The sequence below is a fragment of the Condylura cristata genome, unplaced genomic scaffold, assembly GCF_000260355.1.
Source record: "Condylura cristata isolate star-nosed mole 26May11 unplaced genomic scaffold, ConCri1.0 scaffold00032, whole genome shotgun sequence".
NCBI classification, from domain to species: Eukaryota; Metazoa; Chordata; class Mammalia; order Eulipotyphla; family Talpidae; genus Condylura; species Condylura cristata.
Window position 1 is genome coordinate 1,913,373 of NW_004567133.1, and position 26,878 is coordinate 1,940,250.

Genomic DNA, 26,878 nt, shown 5'->3' on the forward strand with positions numbered 1-26,878 from the left:
ACCCTGTTTGCTAGTTGTTTTGGAGGGATTTTAAGAAATCATACAGTCTAATTAGATCAAATTATTGTTTCCATCTATTGAGTTGTTCACATGCTTTTTCTTCTTTCATTTGGTGGAAAGGCAATGCGTTTGGATATCCCAACGTCCAACTATTGTGTCCCTGAGGAACACAACCTGATCATGATATTTATTTGGTTTGGGTTAGTTTGGGGCCAAGATTTTTATATTTGTGTTCATAAGTGAACTTGGCTTTTTCTGGTTTTTGGTTTAGTTTTTAAGATCAATAGTTTCTTTTCTCACCAGTTTTCATAAACAGGGATTTAAGTGTGTTGTGGGAAGAGGGGAGGCAGCTCTGCCTGACCTGACCTCAGCAGCCCAGCGGGACCTTGTGACATCTTTGTAAATGCTCGGCATCCTCAGCCCTGGCTGAGTGGAGAGGGTTCGTCACACCAATACCCAGGGCCCAGCTGCAATCAGTTTACTGGCGCCTCGGGTCCCCAGCCTTGTTAGATTTGCATCTAACTTCCAGGGTACAGAGTGAATGAAAAGCTGCTGTTTCTGATCCCACTCCAGGGGCCCCGAGGGTCTCAGAGATGGGACTGCTTGGTGGCCAGCCCCTCCCAGCTTCCTGGTTTCCAGGGGAGAAGGATCTCGCTAGCCACCAGACCTTTCCCCAGTGGCCTTGCTCCTTCCCCGGCTGCACCTGAGCTCTCGAGGCCCAGTGCTGGCAAGTCCATGCACAGAGCCCACAGGCGAGCGCACAAGCTCCCTGGCGTGTGCAGCCCCTCAGCGCTGTGCTGACAGTTTCATCAGCCTCTAGACATTTGTTAAAGATTCTAGCTGGAATCTGAGATTTCTTTGAAGTGAAGTTCACTGTTACCTTCTATCTTGAACATGTTTCAAAACCACAGTAAAGTTGTAAGAATACTACCAAAAACTCCCCTTCCCCCAAGAGACTCCAGTAAACTTTTTTCAATTGTCCCAAAACATTCTCCATAGCAAAACGATCCCATCCAGACCACACATTGTACCTGTAGCCTTCACAACTTGGAAGATTATAGGGCATTCATTTCCTAGAATATTCTTCAATTTGGATTTGTAGGTTTCTTCATGATTAGACCCAGGTTATATATTTTTGTTGGGACAATCACAGATGTTATGCTGGGCTCATCCCATGCATCTTTTGGGTTTCATATGTTGATTTGTCTTGTTATTGGTGGAGCTGATTTTGTTCAAATGGATTAAAAATGGTGTCTGCAAGTTTCTCCAGTGCAAAGTTAATTTTCTCCCCTTTATGATTAATAAGTAATTTTTAGAGAGTGTTTTTTTTTTTTCAGATATGTGAAACTCTAATTCCCACTTCCACTCACACCCACTGGTTTTGTCATGAACTGATATCTCTTGCCTAAATTAACTGTGCAATGATAGCACCAAATAGTGGTTTTTTTTTTTAGTTTTATTACTTCTTCTATATTTATTGATACACCTTTTACTGTAAAAAGAAAGCTTTCTCTTCTCACATGGTCATTCATTTATTTATTGGTATCAGTGTGGATTCCTGAATTCCTGTGGTATTGAACAAATTTAATCCATAGCCATCATGATTTGCTTTGATACTCAAACTGCCTCCACCTGACTGGCAAGAGGCCCATCCAGCTGGCTCTGTGCATTGCCTCAACCCCATCATTCCTTGAGCACTTTCTTACTTACTTGTGTAACAAGGCATTCTTCATCTTATTCTTTCCTCTTTTTCTGGACCATTTCTCCAGGGAAACTTGGTCCTGTCAGTGGAGAGTGATATTTAGAAACCAAGATATAGGCACTGGGGTGTTGATTCCTGGTGGGGTATTATTATGCCCAGGCCCTCCCAGCATGCAGACAGGATATGCACTGTCCCTACACACGTCTATATCCAGCCTATTTTTAGATCCACCTGGTAGGCTGAACAACATTAGTGCATGCCTGCACCTCAAAGTCCCTTTTCCATCCCTTTTGTTAGTTTCCAGTCTCCTCAATCTACCTACTGATTTGCTGAACTCCCCTGTATGTGGTCAGGCCTTTGACCCGAGTGGGCTGCAGTCCTTGGACACCTTCTTTGCACAGGTCCTGACCCCACACCCACTCCTTTGTACCGTACTCTGGAAAGGAAAGAGAGGAAAGTGATTCTTAAAATTGTAACATGTAGGCTTAACTGATCAAAGTCTATAGCTTATCATTATCTCTACTGCCCACCCTTAATTCTAATCAACTCCTACTACTTGTTATTATGTCCAGTATTTTCCAGTTCCACTGTATTTGTCCACAAAGAGCTTGAAATATTCTACTACCCTAAGCACACATGTGCTCTTGTTTAGCAACCCAGAAGTTTTCTCAATCCAGTCCCTTTGGAATTTTATGGAGGCTTCATTAAATTCACATGATTGACTAAATCATTGGCCATTCATGACTGACTCAACCACGAGTCTTCTTCTCTGCTCACTGGGAGTCTGGCTTGGGCCGAAAGCTTCAATCCAGTAAGCACATGGTTACATCTCCTGGCACCCAGCACCCATCCTGAGAGGCTTTCCAAAGGTCACCTCAGGATGTGATTGAAAGATGCTTATTATATATTAGAAAAGATTCTGTTTTGCTCTGACCACTTAGGAAAACACAAAGGTTTAAGGAGCTTCATGCCAGGTAGGGAATGAAGACCAAATATTTATTTCTTGTTATAAATCACAATGTCATACTTAATATTACATGCTTTTCAGAGACTTTTTTTTTTCCTGAACCCCCCATGTCTATCTAGGGCTCAGGCCTAGGGAGGCAGCTGACACCCTCTGCACGCGAGTGAGTTTTCACTGGGACTCGAGCCTTTCTGGAGCTCCGTTTTATTGTGAGAGTGTGAGGGAGCTCCCATCCTTCCTGTCTCCAATGAACAAAAGGGCACCAGGTCCCACCCCTGCCTGCTATTCAGTACCACGGTCTTGGCTGCTCAGAGAGAGGGTGCACTTCCTCAAGAGTGCAGCTGCACTCCTAGAAGACCTCTGCTTTACTCTACCACATAAAGCTTGAGCTTTGGGCATACAAGTCCTTTTTAGGTTATCTAGTTTGCCATATTACCAGAACTGGAAGAACGAGGAAATATTTTCTACCTTTTAAAATAACTCAGCAAGTTCAAAATTCTGGTAGTAGTTAGTGCAAGTAGCTAAAAATTCAAAACGAAAACAGCATTTCTCCCCCTAAAATCCATCATCTGAACCATTTGTGTTTTAATATTCCTAGAGGGCAAATGCTTATTTCTGGAGGGAAAAAAGCTTTGTCGTTGACCCAAAACAGTAAGGGTTATAGAACTTTTGTGGGCTCTCTAGGAAAAAGCAGTGGTTGGGAGGAGCTGAACATTTCATCGGGCTGCACTGAGAGCCCTGTGCAGACTCCACCCCAGAGCAGATCATGGCTGTGACCTGTCCCTTCTCTAACGACACCTGGTGTCACAGGAAAGAGATGTTGCTGCTTTACTGGTGTCACAGGAAAGAGATGTTGCTGCTTTACACCCTGTGCTAATTCATCCTCTTTTGGTTGAGCAAGTTGGGCTGATTTTCAGTAAATTTATATCAAGAAAAATCTCGAGGATCTTACCAAGATGAGCATAAATGTCCATTTGTTTTGACAAACTAATCCTGTTTTCACTTGTGACCTGTTGCTACTGACCAAAAGGACATATTACAGCAGGGTGCACCTTTAAAATGAATGAATGCACAACTCTTACAATGCCTTCAAAGGCACTAAGGCCAGTGTTCAGTTTTCCACAAACTCAGAATCCATTCTGACCCCTGTCCACCCTCCCAGCACTCACAGGGCCCATCCACGGAAAGAACGCACCTGCAGTGCCTCCTCTCACCCTTAGTGCTAGGGCTCCAGACGCAAGCAATGCCAGCCTTATCCTCTCTGTGCCTCCTTGGCCTTCACCATGCTCCACGGTTGACTGAGACTGATTCAGTCCTCCAGAAAGGCCATGAACAAGTTCCCGGAGAAAGGCAGCCATGTGAAGACAGATAGCACAGACTTTGGGAGTGGGAGCTGACCTGACTCCCAGCTCTTCTTGGCTTCCAAGCAAAACTTGACTTCCAAGTTTTGTGACTCTCAGCAAGCCATCTAGCTTGGGCTCCTTAGGGGCAAAGCGGGGTGGCCACACAGGACATGTTACAAGTTGAATTTCCTATGAGAACACTGCCAGCCTACAGGGCAGTCTGTGGCCCTGTCCCACACACCCTTGTTGTGCACTCTGGAAGTCACACACCCTCATTGTGAGCTCTCCACTGTTTTCCTGCTCCAGATAGGCATCAGCTTTTCTGAACTCAAAGCAGTGGGTCTCTCTCGAGACTGAATTGTGTAGGTGAAGCTTTTTGGAACATTCCACACCCAGTCCTCAAACTGAGCAAACCAGCTCAGGCTTTCTGGAACATTCCACACCCAGTTCTCAAGCTGAGCAAACCAGTTCAGGCTTTCCAGGCTGCAGTGGAAGCTTTCCCATGCTGACCTCCCATGCAAGCAGCCTCTGGCCAGGCAGTGTCACCTCCTACTCTGTGCCTGACCAGAGGCTCGAGTTGGAAGAGGAGTTGACTCGAGAACAGCCAGCCCAGTGAATCAGGCAGTGAATGATGCGTCTCTTTAAAACCAGTGATGCAGTGAGGTGACTGAGTAGAGGTTTACTCGGGGTGCTAACAGAAGTGGGGCAGAGCCTGGTCAGCGGTTGTGGAGCTCCAGGAACGGGTCAGCACCTGAGCTCATCTCAAGGTCCAGCAGGACTGGCAGCCTCCTACGGAGCCCTTCATGAAAGTGCAGAGCTTATACTTCTTCCCTTTGCTCTACAGCTCAGCCACGTCTTCTTTGCAGAAAAGTTGCCTTTAAATTCTGACCATTTTTAAAGTGCACCAGGAAGGTTTTATTACTTGGAGTTATCTTTAGTGAATTATGGAATGAAAGATCCTAATCATCAGAGGAGCCCATTGAAAGACCCTGTAATAAGCTGATGTTCAGATGTAGGTTTTTTAAAAAAGCAGCTTTCATAGGTATTTCTGGTTCAGTAATGCTTTGCTTAATTAGTAACCTTTGACTGTAGAGTGAGCAAAACATCTCTTCCCATATTTTTATGACGCACCATAAAAGGGAGAATGCAAATGTGGTATGTTTCATTTGCCCCTCCTGTTTGCCTGCGGGTGCTCAGTGCACCCCTGCGGTCCGCAGCCATTGGCTGAGCCCTAATAGCCAGAATCACATCTGGCCTCCTCACAAGGCTGATCTGAGCAGGGGGTCCTGTAATGAAGATGCTAGTGGTAACACTTTGGGTACAGATAAAACTGTTTTCATTCTGAAAATGGAAAGGGGGAAAATCCACTTAGCATTTATTTGTGCATAATAGTAGCCATTTTCTTAAAAGGGACTGTTTTCAAGAGTGTTATGGACTAATAAAACAAAGCGGAGACTGTCGGCTTGGTGCTGTTCTGTCGGTAACTAAGGCATAGGGAGACGGAGCCAGGGGGCGGAGAACGGCAGGTAAATGCCCACGTAACTGGGACTGTGTCGTCACCACGGTCATCCCCGTGGGATGACGCACTACTGGGAAGTCAGGGGGTGAAGGGACACTCTCTCTCCTCAAGTGCACTTCCCACTCTGGCCAATATGACTGTGCCAGGGCGCTGGTACTTGCCCGAGAGCACAGCTTATGTGTACCTGGTCGCTGCTCCTGTTTCTCAGGGACTCTCACCATAAAGCACTCCCCTCAGTGAGTTCTCAGGGAAATATCCTGGCAAATTCTTTTGTCACTGTTGAACCCTACAGCTTGGGGTTTGGGGGGTTTCCCGTTGCGCCCAAGCTGCTGGCTCCGGAAGGTGAGTGTGTGGCCAAGGCCTGCTCCCCCCCCTCAGTGGGGTGTGCTGTCCACACCTTCATCTGCTGCCACTGTGCCGAGCGAGCGCTTGCTGCAGCCTGTGCTATACACTGGGCCCTGAGAGACTCATAGCAGTCCCCACCTCTAGTGAGTAGAAAAGGGGGGTGGAGGGAAGAAACACATCTCCAAGACCTCGTTGGCACTGCTGAGGGGAGAAACAGAAGCCACAGTCTCAGTGGGGTCCACGTGCTCAGCCCTTCCTTTGGAAAATAAGAGGTGTGTGAAATAATTAGTCCAGAGGTATTGTTCTGAATTGTCCACTTTCCTGCGTATTTGTTTTCAGTGATTTGTTTTTTTCTCTTTAAGAATCCATAAAAGTGTTAAAGGGCAAATTGGGCGATGTTGAGGCTTAGTGATATCTCGGGATCCCCGCCATAGCACTCTGATCCTCAACTTTGTCCCGATGGCTGCTTTGTTCCCTCCAGAACCAGCCTGGCCATTGGCAGGACCAGGGAAGGAATAAGCACCGAGGAAGAGAATGAAGAGAAGGGGGGGAGCTCACTCACTGGGGCACAGACGTCAGGACGGGGATAGGGAGCAGCACCCGGGGAAGACAGTGTGACGCCCCCCCACCCCGCCTCACTGTCCTTGTCATACCACTGGGAAAATAGCACATTGACAACAGAAGTGTGGGACTCATATATACTAAACACTCAGCAAATGATTAAACACGCAGCTCATGATTAAAAGAATAAAGTTTGACCTCAAGATGGCTGCTTGTGAGAGTGTGGAGCCAGAGGTGAGGCAGCAGTCCTGTGCAGAGAATAGAGGACAGAGTCCCAGGGAACAGCTGGAGAGCCAAGCAGGCCCCCAACAGGGCCGGGCCAGGGCTGGTGTCTGAGCAGGGTACAATTGAAGCTCAGGATGGGAGGTGTTCTGTGGTCAGCAGTTGACTGAGTGCCCAGTGACCGCCCAGGGGGACGTTCCCGTTGCTGGGCCAGAGGCCAGCCTAGGGCCACGCACCCAGAGATTGGCAGAGAGTCAGGCTGCTGTTGCTTAGAATTCATTCAGATGGAACAAAAAAATCTCGCAGCTTGAAAAATGTCAAATCCAGCTTTTTCTGGGTAGAAATTATAGGGCTCCGACAGCCCCATCCTGGGCTTCACCTTGCCTAGAAGGTGGGGTCAGCCCATCTCTGCAGAGGGTTTTGGGGACCCTGCACCACCCCATCACCAGCACAGACGTGGCGGCATAGCAGGGCCCAGGTGTCTGAGGACGTACCTGGCTGGCAAGCAGACATGCGAGGAGGCGCGGGACTCACACTGCTCCGTTTTGTCTCAGAAGTGTTCTTGAATTGTTCTGTTGTTACAAAGAGACCCCCAGTCCTGCTCTTAGACTCAGAACAGAACTGGTACATAAAAGTTTCCAGGAAGGGGTTTACTGCCCAGCACCCACACCTAGGTATAAAGATGACCTGGCAGACCAGGGGTGGAGGGAAGCCGCCATCAGGTCAAGTCTCAGCCCTGTGCTGCGCATGGGCGGCTGCTACCTCTGACAGGAGAACGGTGCTCAGGAAGCTCAGGCCAGATGTCGAGAGCTCGCGCTGGGGCTTCTGATCACCAATTATAATTCCGCCCTCCCTTAAGACCCACGGGAGTTAAGGCCGGTTGTGGCCCTTCGGATAAGTGTCTGTCAGCAACTCACTTGTAATAAACCCTGACTAGAGTTGAATTCCTTTCATAATAGCACGGAAAAGAGCAACATTATTTCTGAATAGCCTGTCGCATGTGCCTAAGAGGGTTGTCACCATCTCTAACGGCCTCTTCAAAAATGATGCGGTCACCAGGGTAAATTTGCCAAGACAGGCTGCATCTCTGTTCTGGTGTCATGCCTCTGCCTGGCGCATGATCGCTGTGGTGACGGGCGACGCAGAAATACACTCTGGGGTACCACCGAGTGTTTATTGTTTGCTTGATTGTCCATAATAACACCCTTACAATGACTTTTCTCTTTTATTTTGTGGCCAGCAGAGGAAATCTGTACAAGATGAATGGTTTAAAGTGGCCTTTTTGTTCATTAGTTTATCAGATCCTTTTAGGTTCTATTATGGGATTTTTAAAAATATCAAAGGAGAAGAAAATACTGCAGGCAAGTGACAACTCTAGGACTAAAGGAAGCATTTTCTTACAGATGTCATTTTCAAGAAATAGAGGTCAACGTATATATAAATCACAACTGTCAGACCGAATTAAATTTTACAAGGGTAATAGTTTCCTGTTCTTGTTGAGGACTGCTCCGATTTTCCCTTCCTAAATCTCATGCTGGATTTTTAAATGTGCCTATATGTTTCATTTTCCCTGTCTTTAGGCTTTACATTTTTCATTCAGCCATCCTTTCATCTGGCAAGCATTTATTCAGCACCTACTGTCTTACTGGTTTCAGGTATCATGCTACACGGTAGATGATAAAGATGGAAAACTTAGAGGCCCTGTCTCTGGAAACTCACAATGTGGGGGAATGTGGGAGGGATGATGGAGATGTGATGAGAAACTGGCCAGGGTAATCAAGGAGGGCTCCATAGAGGAGGTGACATTTCAGTTGGGTCTTGAAGGGTGAACAAGAGTCTGATGGGACTGAGGACATTCCAGTCAGAGATTGGGGGAGGAGTGGAAGCTTCAGAGTTAGGAGGCTGCATGACACCTGTGGTTTTAAAATCAATTTGATTTTTATCAGGTGGTAGAAACTAAGCAGTCATTCCATGATCCTCCTGCTTTTCAAGAGAGAAAGAACATCAAAGATTCAAAAACAATACTAAGAAGACAGTAGACAGAGGGTGGACGGGGGTAACCAGAATTCTGGCTGTTTCAAAGCAGGGAACCTCCTGTCAAGCTAAGTGCGATGCCCTTAACAAGCCCTGGCGTTGCAGGCTGGCCCAACTGGCTGGCCGCGCCCTCACTCACGCCTGAGCCCCTTTCTGGCTGCACTGTGCTTCTCCTGGCAAAGCACCAGGTGCCAAATCTGTCCCCACCCGCCAGCCCTCCAGCCACCTCCTGTTCACTAGCGCAGGTGTTCACTAGCTCAGGCTCAGAGAGCTACTCGGAATAGAAGGGGCTGGGCCACTGTGGAAGTTGCTTACATGCAAGTTTTCCTGCTGACACCAGAGCTTCAGCCAAACAGGGTGCACTTGGCTTGGCAGCTTTCCATGAAATGAATTCTTGGAGTGTCTTTTTTCTTCTTAGCCCTGGATGAAAGGGGCTGTTTCCTCCAGCCTTCACTGGCCTCCTTCTCCTCTTCCTCCTCCTCCTTCCCCATTCTCATGGCCCCCTCCCCACGCACAGCTTCACTGTGAGAGCTTCCTCTCCTCATGCAGACTGACGCTGTGGGTGAGGATGGTGTTCCCTGAATGGCACTGACCTCCTGGCCCCTGGGGCACTGAGTTCATCAAGACCACCACTCGCCCCAGCTGGCCTTCAAGGTCTGAGATCCTGCAAAGTACAAACTACACAAGTTCACGTAGGAACAACGCTGGGCAAGGGTTACAGGAATCAAATGAGTGAAGTGAGCGGCCCGTGTCCAAAGGGGCCCAGCCCCTGCCCAACTGGCACAAGTACAGACTCCTCCCATTGGGACCAGGGCAGGCGGCAAGGCCCGGTGCTTCAGTGGATGGACCACACAGGTGCTCCCTAATGGGTCCTAACAACTACCCTGCCGAGTGCATCGGAAGTGTGTGGCATTTCTGCTTTTGTAGCAAGTATTGCAAAGCGCTGTTTGTTAGTTTTAGCACCAGAAGAAACCCCTTCAGAATCCCAGCTTCCCCACAGAGCTCTGATTTATTTTACCTTTAAAAGAGTTCTGCCTCCCTCTATGTCCAGTGCATCATTAGTGAACAACCAGTTACTTGTAGAATACTCTGTCATGATGGTCTTGGAATCTAACTAGAAAGCCAGAGGAGCCCAGCAAGTATGAAAGGATTTCTGTCTCCCACTAAAAAGAAGCCTGGTCTCTCAGATCAAAACGTAAACCTTTTATTGTAGAAACTTTAGTTTTCCCCCAGAGACCTATATGCAAAATTATACTTTCAGCAATAATTTGCTTCTGGAGCTCAGATTTTGAAATCTTGCACGTGTTCACTTGGTATCTGTGCAAAACCAACAGGATGGACCCCGGTTTGAACTGGACCTCGGGAGATCCCTGGGAGAGGCTTGGGGTACTGTGATGAGCCAGTCCTGGGCCTGCCTTGGGCCACTCATGCTGAGCATGGCCCTGCAACAGGGCACGCTCCTGCAGGGCCCGGCATACTTTTCCTATAAAGGGCTAGACAGTAAATACTTTAGGCCATCGGGCCAAATTGTTCCTGCTGCAACTCCGTCTCTACCATGGAGCATGGAAGTGGCTGTTGGCAAGACACAAACCAGTGAGCGTGGCCATGCTCCAATAAAACTTCATTTGCAAAAGCAGGAGGTGGGCCCATTTGGTCCATGGCACAGTTTGCTGACGCCTGTCCGAGGACCTGTTCGATGAGCCTGCTGGAGGGACATCTGCCTCAGGCTCATCATTCTCTCGCCTCACTATTACTAATTGGCCCTCACTGCGGAGCTGGACACTATGGTGTAGAAGATGAAAGTTGCAAACCGGACCTGTGTCATTTCTAGTTGGAGCCCTATGCTGTCTTCTGTCTTTCATGATTCTACATACTTTGACACTCCCTGAACCAGCTTTATTACCCTGCTTGTTCCCTCATTAGTGAGCAAAATGCATCTTCAATGCACATTATGTATTTGTATGAGAGTCATGCTTTTAAGTGAATGTTTTGACAGATACAATCAGCACTGGATCAGAGGAAGGTAGAAGATGCTGGGAGAGCACAGAATTACCACATTCCATCTGACAACCTGGCTGGGGAGTAGTGGAGTGCAAGGGCATGCTGTTCGCGGAGGTTTCCCGAAGGCCCAGATGCTCTCCCCATTCCGAGGGAGTTTGCCAGCTGCGTAGAGAAGGAGCAGACAGGGTGGGCACATTTTAGAGCGAGGGAAGAGCATTTGCAGGGAACAGGTGTTTCAGTCTATCTGATACCTCCAGGTAATGACAAACTGCAACTACAGGGAGAAGAGGCAGGAGGTGCCAAATGGAGCCGCGTGGCACCCACCTGGCTTGCCAGTTTGTGGCACCCATTCAAATCCAAGTTTTACAAAAGGTAACCAAGCCCTGGAGGGAAAGGCATGGAAGTTTGACCTGTGTCGGCCTCAGCGGCTCTCCATTGTCCCAGCCCGATGGTCCTGACCCTCCAGTTGTAGCTACACTCAGCAGTACAGAGCCCTACAGTTAACTAGAAGTGACCTCTTCGAAGAAAGTTAGGAGTCATCTGCTTGATGATGGCAGGGCCTTGGAACTCTACCAGGAAAGTCAGAGGCTCTCCAGGGCAGGCGCTCATTCCCGCTTGTAAAGATGATGTAGAGCGTCATTATCTTGCTGCCCCCCAGGTCTTTGCTAAGACAGTTGTGGGCCCACTTGCCGATCCTTGCCTCCTGCCCATCTTGTGCCCTGCCAATGCCTGCAGGCCTCTCCCATGGGGCCATCAGAGGTCTGGCCAGTCTCCAGTCCTCTTGGCCATGTGGGTAGAACAGGCTTTGAAAACCAGGGCCACTGACCCTGCTGAGACTGCACTCTGAACCCTATCAACCCACAGCAGCCCAGGCAGCCAAGAGCACTCTCCCAAGTGCTGGCTGCCCCAACAGGCCAGTGGATGCCCACAGGGTCGGACAGGCACCAGGCCCACTAGTCAGCTGTACAGACAATCAGTACATGCCAGGCCAAGAGTGGGAGAGCAAGGGGTGCTCACAGGGCCTGCCCCCAGGGGAGCTCCAGTACTGTCCCAGATGAAAGAGTAGGGCTAGGGTTGCAAAGAGGAAGGAGAAGGGCATGGCTTTGCAAAGGACGCCGCACAGTGAGGCCTGGGCTTGGAGAGCCCCTGGAGCTTGCCGTTCCTCTGTTGCCCTCCTGTGAGCACAAAGTAAGAGCATCAGAAGCTCCACAGTCACAAGGGCCCGGCAGCGCCCAGGGGCCAAGCGCCCTGCGCCCACCTCCACCACTTAGCGCACTGAGCAGCATCCGCCCTGGCTGAGACGAGGGATTTGGTGGTAAGTCAGAGTTCTGGAGCTGACTGCCATACCCCTGAAATCAGCCCTTTTTCTGTTTGTCTTCCTTTCCTTTTTCCCCTAAACTGTGTTTTTCAAGATATTGCACAGGTGCTTTGGCTTAATATCCAGAGGATTCCTTTCACTGAGAGCATGCACCTGCATCGCCTCGCGCTCTGACACCACTGAAACTTTGCTGAGTTCCCTTGTCACTCACAATTCAACTGAATTTGCTCGCATTTTTGCTTTACAGGATTCATAAATGTAGCTAACAATTTACTGTAAAATGGAACCAGTTGGCAAATCAATTGTGGGGTTCATTATGGCTCCCCCAATTTCTGGCCCCAGCACGCTCCCCTTCCCCATCCTGGGGTCCTATCAGACACCCCGCAGAGGCGGGGCTTGCCGTGTACCCTCCCTCTGCTGCTCTGCATGATCTCCTCCACCCGGCGCCCTCCACATGCCCGAGCCCTCCCAAGCTGGGACAAGCCGGGGGACAAGTCTCTTTCTTGAGCCTTGGTCTTGTCCAGCGGAAAGGCAAGAATAATCTCTTCCAGCCCTGCAGTTCCCTATTAGCTTGTTGTCCATTCATCCCTCAGATAACTCTGCCAAACGTGTAAAAGCAGAGGCAGGCCTCTGAGTGGACGGGAGCACCCCTGTTGTCCGGGGGACCCCAGTCATGGGTTGAGGGGATGGGAGGCTCATCCCTGTTTGCCTGCGAGGGTCATGCGGCCCTAGGCATGCTCAGCACTGCTGGTCTCCACTTCCTCTGTGGACAAGGTGGAGGGAAGCAGGAGCTACCATGGTCCCCGGCCCCCGCCGTCCACCCCAGGGGATGCACTTGGTTTCTAGAACTCGTCCAGCCAGACTGGACTGGCCCCCAGCCCCCTGCGGCACAGGCGCTCTCCACACCCTCACCTGTCCACATGGTCTTGCCTTATCTCTCTTTCATTTCCGTGCCTCTAAGGAAGGCTTCGCCACGGACCACGGTGTGGGGGTGGGGGAGGGGAGAAACCCAGCCCACCTGGTCGAGGTGCTTGTGTTCCTCTGGGCACGCTGCGTGGTCTGGTCCTGATTCTCTGGCCTTTCAGCTGCCTTGCTGCCCACCCCCCACCCCCCCAGATACTCATTATCCACTCTGATCTCTGAATCGTTCCCACCATAAGCTTTTGGTCAATCATTTATTTTAAATTTTTTTCAATAGAGGTGAAATTTACATAACACAAAGCCACCCATTTTAAAGTGTATGCTTCACAAGTTGGTCCGCTTGCAACTCTAGTTCCCACACATTTCACCATCCTCAGCGGAAACCCCACCCCTTTATTCTCACTCCCTCCTTCCATAAGCCCCGGCAAACCCCAATCTGCATTCTGAGTCTATGGATTTACCTGTTCTGTATGTTTTGTGAGATGGAATCACACTTTATTGTCCTCTCGGGTCTGGCTTCTCTCATTTAACATAACGTTTTCGAGCTTCATCCACACTGAAGCTTGTATCAGCACTTCGTTCGTTTTTATGGTCCATTAATATTCTGTTTTATGGATGGATCACAGTTTTTGTCTGTTCATCCTGCTGATGGACATCTATGCTGCTTGCCCCGTTTGCCTGCTGTGCCTAGGGCAGCGTGAACCTGAGTGTGGCGCTCCCGCTGCAGCCCCAGGCTTCTTTTCTCTGGGGCGTGATGCTGGCCGTGGAATCGCTAGGTCATGTGGGAATCGTAGGCTTCATTTCTTTGAGGAACTTCCAAACTGTTTTAGTGGTCAGAGTCATTCGAGTTTCGTGTTCTGCAAGGAGCCTTCCTTGGGAAGCATGGCGTCCAGCACTTGTGCTCACTTATTCTCCTTGTCCTCCATGCCCATTCCTCCAGTTTACCAAGGTCATTTCAAATTCTCATGCCATCCTCCAGTGACCTGGACACCTGCCAGCTTAGCTTCTCTGCAAGCTTAATGAGCATATTTCCTCTGCTGTTAGTTAAGGCATTTATGAGGTGTTAACTGCATGAGCCCTGGGCTGACCCTGCCTTGACAGGGTTTCTGCAGCTGCCCCTTGCTCTGCTCAGAGCCTTCTTGCATGTGTCCCCTAGGTCCCCAGGGTCACACAGCCACACCAGTGCCCTGTACAGGCCTCAGAAGCCTGCATCGTGGGAGCCCAAGGCCATCCTGGCCAGCAAGAGATCTCAGGCACCCCTGTTGCTCCCTGTGGGGCAGCCCTTGTGGCTCTGGCAAGGCAGCATGAGTGGTGCGGTCAGCTTGGATGGGCAGAATTAGAAGATGTCCTGTGAGAGTGATAGGACGCCATGGGGCAGTGTGAGATGGACTGTGGGAGCCACATGGAAATACCACCTGAGCAGGCCAAGGGGAGGCAAAGTTCATGATGAAGGTAAACTCAGCAAGAAGCAGGTCCATGGGCAGGACCAGAGGCTCAGTGAGGTAGAAAGTGAAGAGCAACTCCCGCAGGAGCTCGTATAGACCTGAAAAGGGCACATCCTGTTGGACGAGAGTCGGTTCTACCCCAAGATGGTTATTTTGCCGTGAAAGGAACTATAACGGCCCCTCGAGCACTCCAGGAGTTCTTGTCCATGGAAAGGCCTTCCAATGGTCATCCTAGGAGTTGTACTGTGTGTTTGGGCAGAATGGGGCAGGGTGAGAGCATGGAGAGATGACTGTTGACCCAGCTTTTGACTAAAACCACTTAGCAGGCCCATATCTCCAAGGCACAAGTTGGGGTGTGTGTTTGCATAGGACTCAATGTAGCTTTACAAGTAGGAGATAGCGCGTGACTCTCCCCGGCCTGCAAGCACAGGCAGTCGCATGCCTGAGGCTTGTCCAGTTGGTGCCAGGATCTCCCTCTTCACAGGTAGGGGCCATCGGCGACGAGGAGGAGTGGGTCAGCCTCTACGAGGAGGAGAATGAGCCCGATGCCCAGACCCTGGAGATCCCAAACCTTACACCTTACACTCACTACAGGTGAGACAGCAGGTGATCAGCCTTTGCAGGCATGTTGGCTCCAGCAGGTGGCTTTATCTGCAATAGCAAAATCCACAGATGCACAGGTAAGTGAACAATGTCCAAGTGGCCACAGCAATGCATTGAACCTTTCAGAGAAGATACACAATTCAGTTTTGCTCCAAGGTAGGGTTATGTCCCTGAAGCCAGCTTAGCAGTGCTCTTTCCATCTAAAACAGCTGATGAGACACTCGATAGTAGTGGCTCACAATTATATTAGGCTTACTAGGAAAGAGCCACAGGCAGTCAGGGATAGGACACTTTTCTTTAGGAAACTCTACAACCTTTCAAGACTGTGTACATGCTTTCTATACACAAAGCAGGTGTCCTCAGAATAGCCTTCTGCTTTCCTTCCAGGGTCCAGGAGTTGCTAGACACACTAATCAAACATTAACATGCCATTTAACCTTTTGCTTCTTGATCCTGAAACTTATCCAGGCAGTAAATCCTTGGCCTTAGCAAAGGGGAGAGCCATCATGAGCTGTTAGAGATGTTATAACTTCCCGTAAGATCATTGAAGGAGATGAAATTTCCAGTTATCACCAGATGTTGGGTTTGATAATGTCATTGTTCTGCCAGGACGGATACATTTCCTAAGATCAGGGAATAAAAGACTAAGAATGACTAATTCAGGGAGTAAAGGTGAAATTGCATCTTTGTGAAGAGTGTTTTTTCAGAACAATACCAAAGTGACTTAAAAAAAAAAAACTGGTGATGCTGCTTAATGTCTATTCATTTTAACATCTAAGTTTAAAGCAGGTGAATCAAGATGCTGTATTCTCAGTTTCTGAGAAAAACATTTAGCATAAAATCCCTGTTGGGATTCAGGACTTACGTGTGCAATTAGCATAGATTGTATAATTATCTCAAAGATCAGAATCTGTGACTAGTGATCAATGTCCCTGTCTTATTCATGTTAGTTTAGGAAACCTCTGTCATAAATAGATGTGTGCTTAGGATATTTTTCTAACTTGTAACTTTAATTCAGTGTTTGTACCTATAAATAAAGCAGTAGAACTGAGAACATTTCATAAAGACATCCAAGAGCCTCTGGGTTACAGATGAAGAAGGAACAGGTTGAATTTCCCAAAGTTACCAATTTGAATTTCACAGTTACCAATTGGGTTCAAGTCCCAGGGTGTGGGCTCTGGGGCCATGAGCCCACAGAAGGGTGTGGGGGTGCCTGTGGTCATTAAAAAGACACTGGACTTTCAGAACTGTCACTTGGTGGCCACATTCTGTAATTCTGTTAAACAGCTGCTTGAACACCTCCTGACAACTACCCCAAATCTGACTCAGCCCAACTGACCTTTCCAATAACACTTCACCAGGGAACTTGAAACTGTTGAGGTGCAATCTATTTACCATTTTTTAAAGGCTTCAGGGAAAAGGACATATATGTGATTTGCATTTTTAATGAGACCAAGTGGAACCAGGGAGCCCTTGAGCAAAGGCCTTTACAATATAGGAAGACACAATCTCAGCTTGTTTTGTTTGGTTTTGTTCTACATACCCCCTTCCCCCCCAATGTACCTTCTGCCTCGGAATAACTGCCAGCCATTCTGCCTCCAGGTTTCGAATGAGACAGGTGAACATCGCCGGTGCCAGCCCCTTCAGCCAGTCGTCCCGGGTCATCCGGACACTGCAGGCCCCTCCTGACGTGGCTCCCACCAGCATCACAGTCAGAACTGCTAGTGAGACCAGCCTGCGGCTCCGCTGGGTGGTGAGTCTGGGCCTCGCGACTGGGCAGTGGTCTTGAGCAGCTGGGGACACACCTGGACCCAGCACGCAGGAATCTCCTCACCACGCCCTTTACTAGCCAAAACTGAGCTCATCATTAACCAGAAATATTACATTTTCCAGTCAGTGCTGAATCTCGGACCAGCCTGGGCTATCTCATTAGTTCATGGCGTTACTCACTGGCTTCTAGGAAATGAGGACTGTCCTTTGGGGGAGAAAGTCAGTTACAGTGCTGTCCCCTCGCTCTGTGACAACTTAAGCCAGGTCAACCTGGAGCCATGCTCAGTATTTGTAAGAAAGCCGGTCTGATATTTAATGAGAAAGTTTCCCCACAAAATTAAGCCAAAATGTATTCAAAGAAATTATGTTCAAAGTTACTGACAGGATTTCATTTACTTAATAGAGGAAAAGTTCCTGGGGTGAGTGGAAGGTTCTGGAAATGTCCCTTCCAGAAAATATTTTGCACAGAATTGACCTCAGAAGAGAGTCCATCCTTGAAGGCCTCTGATGGTGATGGTCTGAGATGTCAGCTCACCATCGACTGTTGCCATTTCCAGCCCCTGCCCGATTCCCAGTACAACGGGAACCCCGAGTCTGTGGGCTACAGGATTAAGTACTGGCGTCTGGACCTGCAGTCCTCGGGGCTGGCCCAAGTCATCAACGATCGGCTGGAGAGGGAGTCCACCATCGAGGAGCTGGAGGAGTGGACGGAGTACGAGCTGCAGATGCAAGCGTTCAACGCCATCGGGGCTGGGCCCTGGAGCGAGGTGGTGCGGGGCCGGACGCGGGAGTCAGGTGAGGTGAAGGCCCTTCGGGCCTGTAGATGTGGCCCTGGCCTGAGTGTCTCCGAGAGATGGAGCTTACTACCCCGGCCGTCTCATCGGCTTGTCCCTCCTTTGCGGTGGTGCTTTGTAACACAGAAATTAGGTCAACCTCAACAGCAGATTACTTAAAACCTCATTAGGGCCTGTGCCACTAATGATGAATTCTACCAGCAGCTGGACACATAATGTTATTTTTTTAATCAGGGATAATTTTCATTATCAATGAGGCTCAACAAGCATGGGTAGGGACTCTAAGGAGGGAGTTATGATTCCAGGTCCTCAGGACTTGCTGTTGATTAATGGTGTGTGTGAACTTAACTGTTTCCTAAGCCAAGGCAAGCCTTCTTACTCCCAACTTATGGGACAAAACCAGAGAGGTTTTCCTAAAACCCACATAGGAGAGGAAGGTGCCAAGTGGCCCCCACCCCCTTCCAGCGACAGTGTCTACCCTGGGGACCACAGAATGCTCCAGGAACTCCCTCACTTCCCAGCCAGAACTCTGCTTCTGTCCACGTGCTGAAACATTGTGTGAGCAGGCTTCCTTTGTTGTCATCATTTTAAATCACAAAGCTAATTGACTTTTGAAACACTGGAAACTGCTTTAGGAGATAAAATCAGAAATCAGAATGCACTTGATAGGAAGCACATAGGAGGGTGAATGGGGAACGCCAAAATGACAACGTCCAGCAGCTGAGAGGAAGGGAGCACTGGCTGTGTGGTGCCGTGAAAGGCACCACACAGGGGTCAGGATAGGGTCACTGCAAGCCTGGTCACTGCCAGGCCTGACCAGCCTGCTGCTCAACCAGAGTCTGGTAGGAGTTCTAAAGAAGGACCCAGAAAACACATCAGGGGCTTCAAGGGGACGTGGAGAATGCTGAGGGGTCAGTAAGACACAAGGAAGACTGGAACAAAGATGTAGGCGGCTCTGAAAAGTAAGGACAAGATCCACTGGCCACGGAGCACTGCCCCCAGCCCTCAACTTCTCCTCCTGTACCCTGTGTCCACCCTGGCTGGGGGCACTGTTGGTGTTGTACGGCCGCATGGGTGTGCCCGAGGTTGGCAGGACCCTCAGCCCTCCAGGGGCCCTGGCCAGGTGGAGTGGGCTCATTCACCCCTGGGGGCCAGAGCAGCAGGCCACAGCTCACTGGTGTGAACCCAGCGTCACTTCTCTGCCTGTCATGACGTGGGTGGTTTGGGAAGTGCTGGTGGAGGTTTCTCTTCATCCTTGGGGACTCATCTCCTGTTCCCAGCAACGGCACCAAATGTGTCCGCTCCTGGCCTTGCCGTCATGGCGAGCACGAGAAGGTTGCTAGGGTTCATTTCCTTGACTTCGGTTCACTTTCAGTCACAGATGTAAGCTGTGGTCTCAGCCAAGAGCAAAAGTTCTCTGACAGATTTGACTTGATTTCTGCCTGACCTCTAAGGCGCAGGGTCGGGCAGCGGGCAGATCTCTGCACCAGCAGCACAGAGAAACAGAGCCTGAGAACTGAGGAACCCAGACAGCGCACCCAGCCTAGGGCCTACGGGGCGCGGCGGGCGGCTGTCTGGCCTCCCGCTGGGACTTACAGGGGCTGCAAAGCAGCCAGGCCGAATGGGCTGTCTCCTCAGCTGTCTTTCAGGCTTTAGCAATTGTACGTTAGAAATAAAAGACTGAAAAACACTGGCCACCTGGACTATGACTACATGGAGTTTTGACAAGCTTTATTACTTTGTGAATCTTTGTGAAAGAGAACATGAAAATCCTGATGACAGTTCTAACTCTAGTAATGGGCAGGCCTGCAAAGATTTTTTTTTTCTTTTTTTAATAAGAAGAGGAAAAGAAAGTTTCTACTATAGCCAACTGGGAAAATTATGGCTAAAATATGTGTTTTGTTTTGAAATTTGAAATGTACTGATATGCCCGTAAGGGAAACAGGGACGTCCTGGGCATCAGAGAGTAACAGGCAGGAGACTGGCTGTTGGCGCTGAGGCTGCCTGGCTGAGTGAGGATAGAGCAACCTGGAGGCTTCAGTTCTTGGGGTTTGGTGACCTCTGCCACACAGAGCATTCAGTCTCGACCTGTGTAAAGTGGGAGTGACAGCTGAGAGCCCCCACCTCCACCCCCAAATGCAAGGTTCTTGAAAGCTAGACCATCTTTGAAAGGGAAGACTGAAAATACCTGTCAGGGGAATTTGGTGTCTGCCTCGACTCTGGATGAGGAAAAAATCCCCCCACCTTGCTACATAAAATGAGCTAATAAATGCATAGAGCAATTAAAAATAATAGTAACTGTGATCTTATACCTGACTCAGTTTGGGTTCTGATTTTACACTATCTGAATGGCCCAAAAACTCCCAGAAGAGAAATTGGTTCTAGATACCAATAGTACAAGCAGCAAAAGGAAAAAAAAAAAGTAGATAAATTAGATTTCATCAAAATGGAAATCTCTATGTGTCAAAGAATGCCATAAAGAAAAACAATCTTCAGAATGGTAGAAAATATTTGAAAATTATATATCTGATAAGGGACTGGTATCCAGGCTATAGAAAGAAAAGAACTTTTACAACTCCACCATGAACAATAACCCAATTAAAAGCTATGTAAAGCTCTGAGCAGGCATTTCTCCAAAGCAGACATACAATGGCCAAACGAGTACATGAAAGGACACTGTGGGTCATTAGTCGTCAGAGAAATGCAAATCAAAGCCACAGTGAGGCTTTACTTCCTAAGTAAAGCCCTAAGATGGCAAAGATAATTTTTTTTTAATGGACAATAGCAAATGTCAGTGAAGATGCAGAGAGAGAATCGGAACTCTCATGTATTACTGGCCAGAATGTAAAATATACAGCCACTTTCAAGCAACTGGGAGTTCCTCAGAATGTAAAACACACATCTGACCCAATAATTGCACCCACAAGTGTAAAGAGTGGAAAATGTATGGTCTACACAAAAAATTGGGTGTTGGTCACAGCCTTTTTCCTAACAGTCACAGAGTGGAAACAACTTTTGAATGTCTGTATGGACAAAATGTGGGCACTCCGTGGTGGACTGTAACTCAGCCCCAAAGGAGTGGAAGCCTGCTGCATCATGCAGCACGGCTGGGCCTTGAAAACATCTTGCTAAGTGAGAGAAGCCACACCAGAAAGCCCTGTGCTACATGATTCTGTTCATATGAAAAGTCTGGAACACGCAACCTATAGAGACAGGAAGTAGATTTGTGGATACTTAGGCCTGAGGAGGGGAGTCGAGAAGAATAGGGAGTGATTGGTAATGGGTATTGGATTTCTTCAGATGAGGAAATGTCCTAAAGTTTATTGCTATAATGGTTTGTTCACCTCTGTGAATGCAGCAAAATAATTGGATTGTCTGCTTCCAAAAGGTGACTTGTATGTTATGCTAATTATATCTCAATAAAGCTGGCTGTTGTTTGTCCTTAAGAAGAGCCCAAGATCCCCTAGTTTCATTTGGTACAGATAAACTGTTATTAAAGTAAGTAAAGTTCAAGTTTGCACACATTGCGATGATTGGAAGGGTCCAGAGAGTCAGGGGCAACAGTAGTGAATTCTTTCTGAAATATTAAACACGTTGTAGTGCAGCAAGGAATTTTATTATCCTCCAAAAAGAAAGCAAAAGGTAAATGAAGTGTGTGGCACAGATGCACACGCGCGCTCACACACCCCAAAGCAAAGCAGTACATGCGGCTCCTCACTGGCGAGACATTGCCAGTGCCCCATGATTGCAAATTAAAACCGAGAATTTTAGATGATGAACTCACAGTTGCCAAACGTCCAAAGTAAGGATAAGCATTGTGAAAGAAGGGAGGGAAGAAGGAAAGAAGGATGACCGGATGGCTTTAAGTACATACTGGTCAGAAAGGGAATATGCCGTAAGTACATTTAAAATGATTAAGGACTTCCAGTTATAAGACGAATAATTTCCTGGGATCTAACTTACAAGGTGATGACTGTTGTTAATAGTACTGTCTTTCATATCTGAAAATTGCCAATAGAATGGATGTTTAATGTTATCACTGTAAAAAACCAAGTGGTAATTATGTGGTGAGATGGAGGTGTTTGTTATGTAACTAGCACCATGAGGTAATCATTTTACAAAATGTGAGTGTATCAAATCAACATGGTGTACAGCCTAAACCTATACAATGTGCAATGACGCTTATGTCTCAATAAAACTCGAAACATTTTAAAGTCTAAAATTATTAAAAGAAAGCATTAAAACCTTCAGTAAAGGTAGAGATATCACTCAAAGCAAATTTTACATTAAAAAAGATAGGTCCATCATTAGAAATAGAATTCTATCATTTGTTTGGTAGTTAAGACGCTACCAAACAAAGAATTATTAAACTGGAAGGTGAATATGAGCAAATAACTAAAAAATTCAGCACAATAACATAGAGATTGAAATACGATAGAGAGGTCAAAAGACACAGAATAGAATAAATGGCCCAAAATACAGCTAACAGGACTGAGAAAGGAGAGGTGAAATGAGAGTGAGGAACTATGTGCAGATAATGGTTGAGAAATTCCAGAATTGAGAGAAGACATGAATCCCAAGGAGAATAAATAAACACAAATTCATGCCAAATTACATTGTGCTACCGCTACAAATATCAAAGTCAAAGAGAAATCTTTAAAACATTGGAGTAAAAAGCATCTTACCTACAAAGGTAATTGTTCTCAAGAACAGAGGCCAGAAGACAGAATAATTATCTGGAAGGAGCTGAAAGAAAAGATCTGTGAGCCTCAAATGTTACACCCAGCTAAATTACTTCTCAAGCATTCCCTTTAGAAAACAACAGAGTTAAAGTTACATACAGATGAAGAAAATATAATAAAAAATGGAAAATAATATTGTTTTGATATGTTTTCAAAGAACACAAAAAAATAAGCAACAGCAAAATTGCTGAGCTGAGACTGTATTTCTGTATAAATCTTTCCAGTTGCTGGGAAGCTATTTTAACAGTAGTCAAAAGGATGTCACTCTGTGTAAACTCATTCCAGATGGTTCCTTCTAACTCTCTTTACTTTAGTCTTGTGTCACCTCTCACGCAATAACTCTGAAGAGACTTTTAGAAGCAACGTTGTTTATTTTTGTAGGGATTGGAATGTTTTAATTAAGATGGAGGGAAAGATGTTGTATCCAGGGTTTGTTTTTTTTCCTCAACTGACGAAAAAGACAAATATATGTATGACAGGGGCGAAGTTCGCCCAGCCCTGCAGGCTAACTGAGCTGACACCTTCGGAAGGGCCATGCCCCCCTCCCCCCGCCCCAAGGAGAGTGCCACTAGCAACTTCGTCTTTGCTCTGTCCACAGTCATGCTCGTCCTGCTTTTAAAGATTATGATTCAGAGATAATTTGTAGTTTGAAGTGAACACTTGTTCAGTAGTGAATTTGGCCCCATAGTTATCTCTCTGGGAAGAAGAGTTTGTGATAGCAGATGTTTCGTCACAGTGGGATAGGAGGGTTATTGGTCTTCAAATTATGGAGGATGGTTCAGATTTCAGACATTTTTAGTGACGGAGCATTGGGCTCCTCTGTGCCTCTCTGGGGTGACTCTCTCCTCTGGGGCGCTGGTCCCCTCCACTCAGGGCATCTTGAGTACCCCTTCATGGTGGCTGTGTCTGGTCGGGCTGCAGGAAGTCTCCCTGAATGGAGCTTTTAGACTCTCCTGCCAAAGGCGGCTTCTCTGATGGGGGCTCCTCCCTCCGGCAGGCTCACCTTTCCTCAGTGCAGCAATTTTGCCTTCTTGTCTCTCTTGGTCCCGCTGACTGCTGGTGGTCAACATTTACCATCCCAGCAGGGAAATTGCCCCTTCAGGGAACTGGTTCTCTAGGCACTGCTCAGCATTTCAAGAGAAAGGTGGGGACAGAAGAAGGTGAAGGGGTTCAAGGCCAGAACAGAGTGGCGCTATGAAGCGAGGAGGAGGATGAGCTGCAGGCCCCTGTGCAGTGAAGGGGTCGCTCAGCAACGGGCCCAGGGGCTTGGAGAGCAGTGGGGGGGGGGGGGGCAGGGCAGGAGGCGCACAGGAGACTGCTTTAAACCACACTGAAACGCAGTTTTCTTTGAAGTGCCGTTTAACTGGCTTCATGACATCTTGTGATGTATTATGATATATTATAAGGGTAAATGAGGCTTTAAAAATCAAGAGATGCCAGGAGAAGTAGAATTGAACTGAGCTGCACGAAATCCTGTACAGAAGAGGAAGCAAATGAAGGAAAGAATCAGCGGTCTAAATGGCATTGTTTTGTTGTTGTTTTGGAAAGGGGATTTCTGGGACTGTTTCAGAACTTAAGATGTTAGGCAGGGAAATTGTTAAATCTACTTCAGAATAGAAAACGAGTAAGGCTTTAAAAAATATCTTAAAAACATTGTCTGTAACTAAATGGTAGGTTTTATCCAGGTGGAATTTAAATCTCTGAAATTCTAATCCCGAACACTGCCGTTTTCTCTGCCTCAGTCCTTGTTAGAATCCAGTGTTCTGAGTGCTTGTCTGAGTTGCTTCAATCACCAGGTCGCCCTCCTACTTGGGGGTCTGGGTGGCCTCCATAAATGGAGGCGCACATTACCACGTCTCAGAAAATCAGCTATTATTTGTAGATCTATAGTAAGAACTGCGCACTTATAGTTTCAAAGATTGACCTGCAGAAAACAGTTAAGCATTTGAGAGGTGGACTGGTTGTGTTGCTATGACAATGGCCTCTCTTTTTGCAGACAGGGACAGAATTTGTTAGAATCTAGCACTAATATCTTGCGCATCCAGTATATTGGATACTCTCGTTCTGAACAGAGTCAGAAAATAGTCAGGCGCATTGTCAGTTGTCCTGTTCTTTTAATGAAACTGACCCATTTATTCACAGTGTTTCAAGGTGCCAGTTTATCACTCATTTTTTATTAAAATAAGTGTATGTGTAAGCCACATTCTGGCCAGAGCCCTGGAGCTGAGGGTGCTGGTGGGATCCCCTGACAGGCACAGAGCCCGAGTGAGAGCCCTGGGGTGGGGGTGCAGGGGGCATGTGTGGGGAGCTTTCTCCCCATCAGACAGCTGGGTAAATGTGAAATTGTAAATATTTACTGTGACACCTATCTACTCAACTAAATTAAGATTATTTTATTGAACAACTGAATAACCAAATGAAAGACTGTCAGCTGACATATTTGGGGAGAAAGAGTTTACCCACCAGGTTGACGATCTCTCTCTGCAAAAGTACGAGGCAGTGGCCTGTGCTTTCATGTTGACAGTCACGAGCAGACGACTCTTCTTGCCTCAGTGGTCTGAAATAACCAGCATAGTAAAGCAGGCCAGGGCCATGCTGTGGCCTCCTGGGGTTCGTGGTGGGGAAGTGCCCTTTCATGGGGTCTGCAGCGCAGGACTGTGCCTCCCAGGATGTCCTCCATGGCCTCCCTCCCTGGACAGGAGGGGACAGGGGGAGGCAGACTCCTCCCCCCTCACCAACCGCCCCCACCCCAAGTCAGCATCTTCCCAGCAACTTATCCACTTCCCCCTGACCTGCCTTGGGGCTCTGGTCCTTGCACCTCCACCAGCCCTTGTCTACAGTGACACCTGCCTGTCACCTGGACCAACCGCCAGACCCCGCCCTGTACTTCTGATAACTTGCGTTAATCCTGGCACATTTCCTTAAACACTCTCTGCATTCCCTAAGGCCACTGTAACAAATCCCTCAACAGTGTCCTCAACTTAGTCCTCACATGTACAGCAACCCTCCTTCCAAGCACGGCCACACCTAAGGTTCCAGGGGTTTGGTTCCAAACACACAAGTTTTGGGGGAACACAATTCAACCTAAACAAAGATACTCCTTTACTTCACAGTTGTTTCAAAGCGCCAGTTTGTCACTCATTTTCTATACGTAGGTTTAGAAACTAAGGATCACAAGTTGGCCGGCAACATCGTCGTGCTCCACGTCTCTCCGTGCATTCCGTCCTACTGACTCCAGAGTCCCCGGCACAACCCTTCGCTGGAAGGAAGAAATAATGCATCAGTGAGGGAGGGAGGGAGGGAGGGAATGGCGCTGTGGATAGGGAGCAGCAGGTGCCCGTGGCATTCCTGCTGGAAGTTCATGTTCAGAGTGAACCACCCACAGGCTCATCCCTGGGGCTGAGCAAGAAGGCGTCGAAGCCTCCCACGTGACATAGCGGGAAACGGCCATGCGCATGCGAGCAGCGGCAGGAGGGTCCTGCTCAGCCCCCTCAAGCAGGGAGGCTGCAGGGTGCCCATCTTCAGGCTTGCTGTCAGCCTCCTGAGGCTCAGTGCCTGTTTGTCAACAGCGGATCCCCGACTTTGCTGGGCCCCCCTCCATCCTTTACCATTGAATGATGTTTCAAGGTTAAATGGCTCTGTACCAAAAGCAGCAAAGCAAGTTGAGTTTCTCGCACTTTCAAAGTTTCGTATGTGAATCACTGCAAATGTGTCAAGATCAATGAGGCTAGCGACACATGCAAACAGAAGAGAGCAACACGATGATCGTATGGATCGTCCTGGGGAGACAGGTGCAGCTTCCCTCCCTAGGCCTGTCTCGTGGTTAAAAAAAAAAAAAAAAGCCGTCCTATCCATGAAGGCTTTGTTCTGCCTCGGTTTCTCCATCTGTGGAGCAGGGGTGCGGTACCCACCTTTCTGGGTGGTGGCTGTGATTAGATGTGATTGTGTGTGTGCACAGGGATGTCGTCAGACTTAGGGACTGTCCCTCCCATTCCTGTGGGTCAGATCATTACTCCTCTAGCAGCCGCCCCCCATCACCTCACAAAACACCTCATTCAGAGATGTCGGCGAACCGGCATCGGAAAGTGAGGCTTTCCATTGGAGATGAAAGTCTGCAGCTCCCACAAGTTAATACAGAAAACAGACCGAGCATATTTTCTTGCTGGGTGGACTCAGGTAGAATTGAGCTCCTAAAGACCCAGGATTTATGGAATTTGTTGCTAATATTAAAGAGATTTACATTTCTGTTATACCCCTGCAGGTTTAATCTGATCACTGCAAAATGCTCAGAATACATTGCTATTTCAAGGACAACTTGATTATTTGGGTAAAAATTAGACCTCTCTTTGTAGAAGCCTTAGACTTGTGGTGCCAATCTGTTTAACTCCTTCTTTGCAGTCCCTTCAGCTGCCCCTGAAAACGTGTCAGCTGAGGCTGTCAGCTCGACCCAGATTTTACTGACATGGGCTTCAGTGCCTGAACAGGACCAGAACGGGCTCATATTGGGCTACAAGGTATGTTCCAAAGATCCTCCTTTGTTTACACCATGAAGGGCTGCCGCACGTCACCCCTCCAAACTTGAGCTTGTCCCTTA

General features: G+C 48.0%; 1 protein-coding gene across 3 annotated transcripts in view; it reads left to right on the forward strand.

Annotated features, from left to right (window-relative positions):
- The window catches only part of SDK1 (sidekick cell adhesion molecule 1), a 450,881-nt gene that overhangs the window by 328,186 nt on the left and 95,817 nt on the right, over nucleotides 1–26,878 (forward strand). For all 3 annotated transcript variants that reach the window (XM_012731947.1, XM_012731948.1, XM_012731946.1), the window contains exons 22-25: nucleotides 14,860–14,969; nucleotides 16,581–16,731; nucleotides 17,306–17,543; nucleotides 26,683–26,798. In XM_012731947.1, coding sequence (XP_012587401.1) covers nucleotides 14,860–14,969; nucleotides 16,581–16,731; nucleotides 17,306–17,543; nucleotides 26,683–26,798 — 615 coding nt within the window. The remainder of the gene's footprint in view (nucleotides 1–14,859; nucleotides 14,970–16,580; nucleotides 16,732–17,305; nucleotides 17,544–26,682; nucleotides 26,799–26,878) is intronic.